At 38.9% G+C, this 11,268-nt stretch overlaps 1 protein-coding gene across 4 annotated transcripts in view; it reads right to left on the bottom strand.

Annotated features, from left to right (window-relative positions):
• Window positions 1–2,387: 2,387 nt before the first annotated feature.
• LOC117291283 (aftiphilin-like) overlaps window positions 2,388–11,268 on the bottom strand; it is a 44,512-nt gene continuing 35,631 nt past the window's right edge. For 2 of the 4 annotated variants that reach the window (XM_033772927.1, XM_033772935.1), the window contains one exon: window positions 2,388–3,066. In XM_033772927.1, the coding sequence (XP_033628818.1) occupies window positions 2,783–3,066 (284 nt within the window). In that variant the 3' untranslated portion in view covers window positions 2,388–2,782. Of the gene's footprint in view, window positions 3,067–5,952; window positions 5,971–11,268 lie in introns of all 4 variants that reach the window. The other 2 variants (XM_033772919.1, XM_033772942.1) reach the window with 2 other exon arrangements.

The following is an 11,268-nucleotide window of genomic DNA, read 5'->3' as shown; positions in this document are numbered from 1 at the left end:
ACTATTTTGAGTAATTACCAATAGAGTCCAGTGCCTTTAAAGATCCTTCTCAACTCATGTCACACTAAATAGCTACTGTCTTCCCATGGTCTGCTAATCTGGGACCTCAGAGTTGACTTGCATATTGAGGTATGGTTCGTATCTAACTGGTGTCTAAAGAGTTTGACAAAAGTCCAAATTCTTGCAATCAATCCATGAATTTTATTCCTCTTTGCTTTGAATCTCATCCGACAGGTTTTTCTTTTCATGAACAACCCATTAGCCATGTCCAAATTTGCGGCTACAGCTACGGCTAGATCACCATGTCATCATGTGTTGAAGTAAAGGACATCCCTAGCAACGGTTGTAGCCGTAGCAGAAGCCAGTCATTCAGATTCGGTCTTTATCTCAAAATATACCTTTGAGGAATTGAAGTTTCCACTAACAGAGGAAAGATGATAAAGTTAAGAATCCATGCAACCAGGATTTGTTATAAGACTGAGTCAAAGCACATTCCCTGTCTTACTGATTAAAGAAATTGTCAAATAATTAGTTTAATTGGTAGCTGCAACCATTCTTGATAATTCTTCTTTCACTAACGGACATCATAAATACACATACATATATTTTTTCAGCCGAGCAAAATTAAACTTTCATTTAGTACAAAATTTCACGTCCTCTTAAGGAGAAACGACATCTAAGAATTCAATATCTTAATTACTGTTTGTTACCGGTCTTGTACACTGCCTTTAAAAAAACTACTTTCGGCTTGGATAACCATTTGAACTATCTATCGCAAAAATAGAGTCAAAATTCTGCATTTGGCACAACCGAGTACTTAAAGCAATCATCTTTAAAACTTCAACATTCGGAGTGAGAAGGTTATTTCATATAATTTCAAATTAAGCAGCCTAGAATTTCATGACTGGCTGTTATTCTTACCTATAACACAGTGAATGATTTCCCTTTTATCATGTTTATAGCGTAGCAAAATCCAGAATAAAATGTATCTGTTTCAACTAAAAAAAAAAAAAAAAACATTTGCGACTCAATGTTAGCATTCCGTGTGCATAAAACATGCTCAAGTTGAAGAGTTTGCAGAAGTCTTCAGTTAATGTTTTTGCTTACTCTGAAGCAGTATTCGTAAAAACAAGTTTACCATCAAATACTTCACTTATACACATAATGACAATGGTACGCAGTCTCTTTCAGGGTAGTCTTCTTAAACACAAGCCATCATAGACCCCTTCAGGCCTGCTGCTTTGTTCTTAAAAGGGCAAAGGCACCAAGGCATTTTCTCCTTTGTAAAGGGCACTTCTACCCGAGTGTTTCAAGGGACACCAAGGCAATGCCCAGGGGCAAGGAAAGCCTCCATGAAGCATTCAGCCTGCCCGTTGCTTTGATATCACAAACTCAAACAGCGCCCTCGTTGAGGTCAAAGGAAGACCCAGCTTTCACATTGCGCAAACACGTACGCATTTTCATAGTTTGACCTGAGTGAAGGTCGGCTTATACAAGGGGTCTATTGACTGCCTGTAATTTAGCCTGTATCCATTTAGATGAACACCTGTGTGTGTTTGAGCTGTGTTCAAATCAAAGTGATTTGGATTTAGCATATGATGTGTAGTTGTGACGATCATTGGGACGAAATGTTGTAAGCATAATGTGATCAAACAGATGTTAATAGGTGCTAATAAAATAATTTATTATAAACACAAAACTTGACAAAAACCCTCTACAAGTGAAGCTTAGAAGTTTGACAAAGTGGACAATAACACTATTTTTTAAATTCACCGTACCCCATTACTACCGGTATACTTAACTGCCCAACTGGCCCTTGCCACAAAATACCACAGTAGACTGTGGAGACAAAGTCCACTGTATACAAGCCATTGGGTTTTCACATAATACCAGCTGTACAAACAGAAGACACCCATGCACCCAATGCTAGCCTGGAAGGTAAAGCACTTTGTGGCAGTCTGTGGTACCAGTGTATGGGAGGGTTGGAGTTATTGTCCACAACTTGTAGACAATCAAAAACAACTTTATGAAGTTGTCAACCACTGATTCCTTTCAGAACACTTACACTCTCAAGAGAGATTTTCACATGGTGTTACCGCAAACCTCATAAATAACTTCATGAATACTAGTTCCTGTGGGTTGTGGTGAGCATCAACACAAAACAGAAGCAGGACAGTGAGTTGTGACATAAAGATCTGCACTGCTGGTGCCTTTTACACTAATTTGCCAGAAATATAAAAAAAATTAACACGGTCGCCAGCACTAAACCAACCTCATGGTTGAGCCATCTTGCCGGGTTCTCCATTTCAACCCCATTTAACCAAATTAAGACTAAAAGTAGAAAACAGACTGGTCCCTTGATATGAAATGAGAACTATCATTGCATGTACAGGGAGCAAGACACAGGCTTCCAAGTCGTGGCATATTGACTTAATATCGCGTGATGGCTTTCCCAGACCACAGCTTTAAAACGAATAGACTTTAAATCCTATTAAATAGATGTGACAATTGAAGAATACATTTGACAATTGAGAAATAGTATCTCGATGTCTCACCCCTCTCAATCTTCTAGTACTGGTGCTGCTCTCCCATGACGTGAGAAGTTTTAAAATTTGCTACAATTTTGCTACAGTTCAAATTATTCTCACTTCCCTCGTCACAAGAGGGAGCCGTGTGGTGAGCCGATTGTTGTACTGCCCTCTATTGGTCTCTCATGAAGATGTGAGAAGTTTAAAAATTTGCTACAATTCTGCTACAGTTCAAATTATTCTCACTTCCCTTGTCACAAGAGGGAGCCGTGTGGTGAGCCGATTGTTGTACTGCCCTCTATTGGTCTCATCGGGAACATCAGTACCTTGGCATGCATGAAGGACAGTCTGGGGAGCCCGTCTAGGACTCGGTTGGCCTCGGTGCTCAGACCGGAGTCTCTCTGGGTCTTCTGCTTTACCATGGACGTTGTGGTGTTCTTCAGGATGTCATCTAGGGGTTTATTTGTTGCCTGGGCTGGAAGGGGCTGTGGAGGACCTGACTTCTCCAGCTTTAAGATCTCGGGATCCAACGGTGGCGCTGTGGACAGCAGAGGAAGAAGACAAAAAAAGAGCAATTGAAAATACAGATCTCTCGTTACAGACAATGGACATAGCAAATTTCCCACCAAAATAACTTCTCTCGTAATCTGGATTTGTAATAGAACTAGGCCTACTTTGTGTTTTTAACAATTGCACTTTTAAAACCTCAATAAAGTAATTTCATAACACTATGGAAAAACTTTGTTTCACTAGAGTTTTATCCATATAACATTTTATTGTCCATTAAAAAAAGTAAAAGCATTTTATAAAGTACAAAATCGGACCTATGTTAACATGCTGTGATAGACGTTTCTAAATTACAATGGCTCCTGATTTTTCCAAAGGCCAAAATAAAAACCGGAAATCAGATTATAGTAGGAAGAATATAATGCCTGGTACTTTCTCTCTGTTTTTATTCCCTTCTTCTATCGTGCTTAGGAGGAATAATTTTCCCCTTCATTCTCCAACATTAAATAGAAAAAAAATCTTGTAGAGAACTGTGGCAAGGTCACACACTAATATAAAAGACACACAGTTAATAAAGAAAATATTATCGTGCAGACATTCAACATGCTGAATGTGATCATGCAGTTAACATGCAAGTGCTGTCCTTATTGCTACACAGTAATAATAATAATAATATTGAAGTCTTATATAGCGCATGTATCTACCAAACAAGGTACCCAAGGCGCGAGTATATACAAAACTTTCCGAAAGGTTATTGCAGTGATGAATTCTGAGACCCAATTATGTAGCACCTTGTAAGGGTTTACAAGGTGCTACGGCGCATCCAGCAGCCACAGCCAGGAACACCAGGGCGAACCAGTAAACTCCACTTAAAACCAACTATGTGTACGTGGGCTCACATCATACAGGCCTGGATTTTTATCTTTGAGAGGGCAAGGCAATTTTCATTTTGCTATTGGAAAATCTTCATGTCTAGGGGAATCTTTTTGAAGGGGCAACAAGGCAAAGACCAGGGGCAGCAGAGGCACCCATGGTCTCCGTTTAATTCCAGGCCTGATCATATCATCAATCTGTGGTTGTTTGTAGTTCTTTGGAAGTAACTAACTAGTGCACCTGTGGGTATAACAAAAAGTAAATCTCTTTTGGGTGGAGTGTTGGCTCCGAAAAGAGCCATTCTTGTCTTGAGGTTTTGAACAGTTTGCTCTGGTCCCAATTTCATAAAATCTGTTTAGCAGAAAACTAAGCCTAGCAATTTTGTTCCTGCTGGCTGAGCCAAGTTTAGCAATAAAATGAAAAAACATTGATAAAAAAAAAAACATTCATAGATCTGAAATTGAGAATGCAAAATATAGTTAGTGGCCTAACGCTTCGACCAGATATACCAAAATATAGTTAGTGGCCTAACGCTTCGACCAGATATACCAAAAAGGTTCTCTTTTCAAACACATTTTGGTACAATTTTTCTTGGTCCATTCTCGGCAGTGATTTTGTTTGCAAGACAAGCCGTTACACAAATGTGATTAAACATCACTATGAAAGAGGAAGGGAAGTGTCAGAGAACAAAACATACAAGTCTCTAACCTCACAATAAAATGGTGTAAATAGCTTATGTAGTCGTTACCCTTCCAGTGTAATATTTGTCAACATCCCAAAACATGAGGACTCTATCTATTGGGAAATTAGTACATCATAAAATTGAATTGGTCATTTCCCTTCCTCTTTAATCAAACCAAATGCAGCAGTCTTGCTAACACCACCAGTGCTGCTCTTTATCATAACCCAAGGACAGTAACACCCAGTAACACCCATTTCAGACAGCGCTCCAATGAAAAAATTGATATCTGAAACAGTTAGGAGCGACTGGACGCGCTAGAAGTCAAAAGATCAACTGTTGCGGTCATTCGGAACGACTCAGGAGCGCCTTGGTTTTAGACTTTGAACTTGTCAAGAGCCTATCCAATGTAAATGTTATGTTCAGTTCACCTGTCTGAAACAAAAAGTTATTTTGGTCGACCTAGAGTCACTCCTCATCAGAGTCGCGCCTGTCTGAAACGGGTGCAAGCCAATCAGCTGAAGAAGTTATCCAACATAACCAGTGCTAAACACGTACCATTTTCCCCATTCAGTAATGCAAGAAAGCAAGAAAGTAAAAGACACAGTAGTATGCCAGCATCAAAACCAAAACTGCTCTCCAAGTGAATGTTCCCACTGGAAACTGAAATTTCCCAAAAAGTAGCTGGACACCCTCCACAGATGAATATAAGTTACCTTACCCATTCAGAATGAAATTCCAGAACCAAACTTTTAGTGTTTCACAAAGTGTGTCGGTCCTCTGTGTTGAGCCAAGGTACAAAATAGGACAGGGCAATTCAGAAATGGAGGGGAAAATAATTCACAAAGTTTTGCAGCAAGAAATTTGAAAAATGTATTGTCCTTCCCTTTGCCATTCAAAAATCACACACAGTGACAAAGAAATTACAAACAGAAGGCAAAACAGTGATTGATGATTGTTTACTGTACACTTCCAGTACAGGGAAGTTGTGGCCAAGTTTAGTCTGTTGACCTCAAATAAAAAATTACAATTTTTGTGTTTTTTCCCCCCACCTTATCCCGCCAGAATTTGCCTGTGTCTATAATCACCTTAGATCCACCATTGAACACAATAGACCAAGGCCCAATTTCATGGCTCTGCTTAGCACGAAGATCTGCACTAACTAACCACATAAACACACGCTTTGCTGTAAGCACAGAATTCCGCGGTAAGCAGTGCCATGTCTTAATTTCCTGCTTCTAACCACATTAAGTGCTTACAAAAATCTGCACTTTACAGGGTACCCCTGATGTAAGCGCAGAACTCTGCGCTAAGCAGGGCCATGAAATTAGCCCAGTTCCCACTGAAGTCCCAGAGGAAACGTACCTTTGCGGCGGAACCACCCTGTTGTGTTGTTTGCAAAAACGCATAGGCGAGGAAACGGAAAAGAAAGGGGGAAAAAAGGAAAGAAGAATGCAAGACACGGGTTGAGCTGGGTTTTGGTGCAGGTTAAACTAACATTTCAAATAATGCAAATTAATAGCAATTGAAATTAGTAACACAAGCACTGCTGGATTAAATGATTAAATTAAAGTTCTGCAGCAAGTAATCGTGACAAAACAATGAAAATAATGTGGAATAATTAAGACATTCGCAATTTGGGGGTTAGCTTTGTTAAGCATGCAGAACAGGCAAAATAAAGGGGTTAATACAGAGAATCTGTGATTTCAATTAACTTTTTTGTCCAACACAAACAAACCTTCAAAGTGATCATGATTTTGTTGTAACATGAAGCATGCAAAGAGAGACAAACTTTCAATGGCCAAGTTTTGTTCAAAACATGACAAGCAAAGAGAGAGTTATAAATGCCTAGTTTGATACAACCAACAAATTTCCAATTGAATTGGTCAGACCTCCTTGTCCGTTCCAGTCTCAATATCAAAAATAACAAACAAACAAACAAACACCACGAACAAACAAACAAACAAACAAACAAACAAATAAAGAAATAAGCAGAGGTTTGGTAAAGTGAAATTTCTTAACCATATAATATTCATGAGATTTGTGGGAAAAACATGTGTGCAGTTTTTTAATGGTCTTGCGTCAGAATTTTTTCAGATAAGTTATTGACCAAGATCCATTTTTGTTTCTTGACTATGTTTTCTTTATACAACATGTTCAGCTACTTTTGTGATTACATGAAAAATTGTAGGTAATTCACAACTGAAAATAAATATTTAAACTTATGAAAAATAACATATTTGAATGTAGTTGAAAGACACTGTGCAGATTTGACTAATTTATGACTGACTAAGAAGCACACAACATGACTTTCATAAAACGAAGCGTGAAAACATTTAGTCCAGCAGGAATCACGCATCAATGAAGATTAAAGTCTTTAAAAAGGCTATATTTTTAAAGTGTGAACAATAACAAAGTAGATGCGTTCTAAGAAATGTCATTGACCGCTGGGTTATTTGAATAATACGTTTCTCAACCAATGAGAACCCCCATAGGAGTCTGTTAACTGCAGATTATCAACAAGGAAGAACAGAGAAAAGAAAAAGGATCCATTACACACACAGAGTGACTTGTGTTTCTTCAGTGTTCCCACAGCTCAGAATTTAAAAATAGTAAAATCTGCTGACACGCTGCATGCCTGATTTAACCATTGGACTATTGCAGTTTTAGTATGCCTGCACTCATATTAATTTGGCTGGTTCAAACCCTTACAGGGTCTGGGTACTCTTTGTAGGGCACAAAACACAATGTCCACAGTTTTACACTAAACTCACACAGCTTGAAAATAATGATGGTAGAAAGATTCCCTTAAAATATTACCTGCTGAGGTGCTGTAGTTTTTGAGAAATTAGCAAAACAAGTCAGTGAGCCAAAAAATATTTTAGCATACAAACAAATTTTTGTGACATTGTGTTACTCATTGCTCAAAAAATACAGCACCTCGGCAAGTAATAATTTAAGGTAAGCTTTCTACTATAATTATCTTCAAACGGTGTAAGTTTAATGTAAATCTGTGGACATTGTGTTTTGTGTAACAAAAAGTACCCAGTAAGCGCAGGAGTAACACCAGGAACAATTGCAAGACGATTCCACTAGTACTGGGCTCTCCAGTAAACCAAAAGGTTTGATTGGAGGGGGAACACAGGGTGTAAGCATGACATCTGAAAGCCTGCTGCTGATGGCTCCACTTAATCAGAGGGTTAGATCTGGGTAGAGGTCTGTATCTCTTCTGTACAATTTTGTGCACAGAGTATATGAAAATATCTTTCAGCCCCTCAAAAAAGAAATCTGACTCTGGGTCCTGATCCCCCTTTTAGATTATGTGGAATGGTCCAGTCTGGGATATCAATGACTTTGACTCCCCAATATATTGCACTTTGGAGAAAAGTGTGAAACAAATCAAATGTGCCATGACTTTGCGAACTGATCACATTCAGACAAAATAGGGGTGTCTGGAAGAACTCTGGGGCATTGAATATTTATATGTTCAGGGTCTAGATCTTTTGAACTGTTTGAAATACTAATTGGAAGAATGTTTCAAACGATGACAGGTGTTTAAAAAAACCATGGTATGTTTTGATGGAGTTGATTGGATTAGAATGAAGCGACCATTTTTCAAACAATGAAAGAAGATCAAGGGATGAAGAATGTTATTTGTTTTTGTATTTAAGTACTTCGCCCAAATTCATGGCTCTGCTTGCAGTTTGCAAAGAATCGGTACTTATAGAAGCATGGAATTACGCGCTATTTATTGCTTGTGCGCATGCCTACGTACACAGATAGTACAGACATTTAGCAGAACAGTCATAAGCAGAGCCATGAAATTGGGCCACATACAGTCAGTACTTCTCCCAAATTCTGTCACAAAAAAAAACATTTCACAGGGTTCGAATGCTACCCGAGCAGTATGACCCGGTACTTTTTCTCTCCACAGGACTTGGGGAAAGTACTGAGTACTTAGTGCTTTAAGCAATTCAGTGGATGAGTGAAAACTATGATGATTGTTAATCACTGCATCACTGCAACAACTTTTATCAAACTCTATTTACCTTCAATACTTTTATTTGGTTTTGAAAACAGGGTCCATCCACTTTGTGATTTCACTGCACAGTTAATGATATACAACCAAGAAAATATCTTTTTCCATCTCGATACGATACGTTCAGTTCGCCCATAACAGATGAAGAGGTGACATTATTAACAATGACAATGACAACGACAATGACACTGACAATGCCAACGACAATGACAACAGCAATGAAAACGACCACAACAACAAAAACAACAACAACAACAAAATGGTTCTTTACAACGACTTTACAAGTTTGCATGTCACCAGGCTTAACAACTCATCGTGTAGAGGGGAAGGACATTTTCATTTTGCAAAGTACTAATAATAATAATAATAACCTTACTTATAAAGCGCTTTTTACAAAAGCGATACAAAGCGCTAACGAAATACAATAGCAACAAAACAAAAGATAAACTACATGCTTTACAGACAAAACAATGCAATTAACAATGATTCAATCAGAGTAACTTAGGATAGAGGTGGGTTTTTAATTGGGATTTGAAGGAACTCGGGGAATTGGCTAAACGAACAGATTGAGGAAGACGATTCCAGCATTTTGGCCCAGTTGCAGCAAAAGCTTTAGATCCTACATTGGTACGTGATCGTGGGGCATTCAATACAACAGCTGAAGTGGATCTTAAATTATACAGAGACTGGCGGGTGTGGAGAAGGTTGCCCAGATAAGTTGGAGCTTGGTTAGAGAGTGATTAATATGTGAGTACTGCGTTCTTATATTCAATCCATTATACTCTTCCATTTGGAAATCTTACAGTCTGTAGAAAACATTTGAAGGGGCACCAAGGCCAAGACCAGGGCAAATGAAGCATTGGCCTCCATGGCCACAGAGTAATTCAGTAGTTCAAGGCCGGTGTACACACCAGTTGGGGACCCTATTGTCCTCTTTTGTTAAAGGTCCCCAGGAAACATACCTAAGCAGTTGGACGCAATACACACAACCCGTGCAGTTGAATGTTTCCAAAGGATGATGGGTCAACTCACTGGACACTTTTGTTTTTACCACGTATAGGATGGCTGATGTGAATATAGAATCAATGCTAAATTCATATCAGTAATTTCCCAAGATGAAACCATTTGAGCTCAATCACCCATTAGACATTACTATCTCACTCCGCTTATAACCTCAAGGGTAGATACTCGATATTCTGATCCCCATGACTGTGTCTGAAAATGACCCGACCTTTCATCATTTCCCCCTCAACGATTTCAAACATCCACCTTCAGAAATCGTCAACAACTTGACGCAACCAGGCGTCTTCAACTGCCCAGATTTGCTGACTTCCTCAACCTGAAACAACCCGCAAAATAATCAACTCCAAAACAGGACACAAGAATTGTCCGTTTCTCACCCCTCTATCGGACCGCGTGATCTGCTCCTTTTTACTCTCAGTCAATTGCACCACTTTATTGATTTTTAATTCACTTATCACTGGACTCATCCTCTTAATTAGCCCAAATCAGGAACCTGGGTGATCTGTTTCTTTCTACTTCATATCACAGATGAATGAATCAAGCACACCTCAGAATGACTGGCAAATATAAAGTCTACTGATTGCATTATCCATCAGGTCAAACCGTTCCCTACTCATTTTTTTGGTTTTTCTCTCTACAATCTTAAAGGCAAAGTATACTTTTAATTTTGGAACCGTTTGATTGTTTTAATCCTAGACTTGACTACACCGACTAGACTTACCAGAAACCATAGAACACAGGGAGATTGACTATATGAACAATGCACTGGAGCATGGTTGATATGGTCAACTCGAGAGCTATGTCACAGTTTCTGTGCAGCCTAGTCCGTCTAGTCGCTCACCCGAACTTGCTCCAATATAAATGTAGATGTACACAATAAAACTATCATCTGACACTTTCATTTCAAAAGGTGGTCGTGTTTTGGAGATATCAACAAAAATTTGGAGCGAATACGTCCACGAAGGCAGATCAATCCCTAGTAGAAATACACCAATCTGAGAAACTTTATAGACAGTAACGCTTCTCAGATTCACATTTTGGGGCATAAAAACTGATATCTTTTTGCATAACCACATTACTGCCTCTAGCTACTGGGCAATCTCGGTAGTCTAGTTGGTAAGACACTGCTCTAGAATTGCATGGGTCGTGGGCTCGAATCCCACCCGAGTATGGGTAAAAAACAAAATTAATACACATTACTTCAAAGTGAAATGTTTCACAAAATGCTTTATACTATCAAATACTGCTTAGGTTTCTAACCAGAGTTTGCATTGCCATTAATTTTAAGAGCGATTAGCAAACAAAAGTCTTCCCAATTTGTATATTTTCCCAAAAGTTTGTATTGCCATAAGTTTCAAGAGTGATGACCCAACGTATACCTTCCCTTTAATCCCTTGATAAATAAGCCACTTTGTCTCCTCTCTAGCAGTATCCTGTTATCATTCATAACTCATCAAGCTTCTCTCCCAGACTTTCTATATCCTACACAACCAGCCCAAGGGAAATCCACAATATTATCATCTTTCAAAACTTGCCCTTTTCGTCCTTCTCGTTTGCTCTCCGTCAATGTCCGCAAGAAGTCTCGTGTATCCATTGTCAAATTTTGCCTTCCAGGTTCC

Source organism: Asterias rubens, chromosome 1 (genome assembly GCF_902459465.1).
Source record: "Asterias rubens chromosome 1, eAstRub1.3, whole genome shotgun sequence".
Classification (NCBI taxonomy): Eukaryota; Metazoa; Echinodermata; class Asteroidea; order Forcipulatida; family Asteriidae; genus Asterias; species Asterias rubens.
Note: the sequence above shows the minus strand (reverse complement) of the source record. Positions and strands in the feature narration are given on the sequence as shown.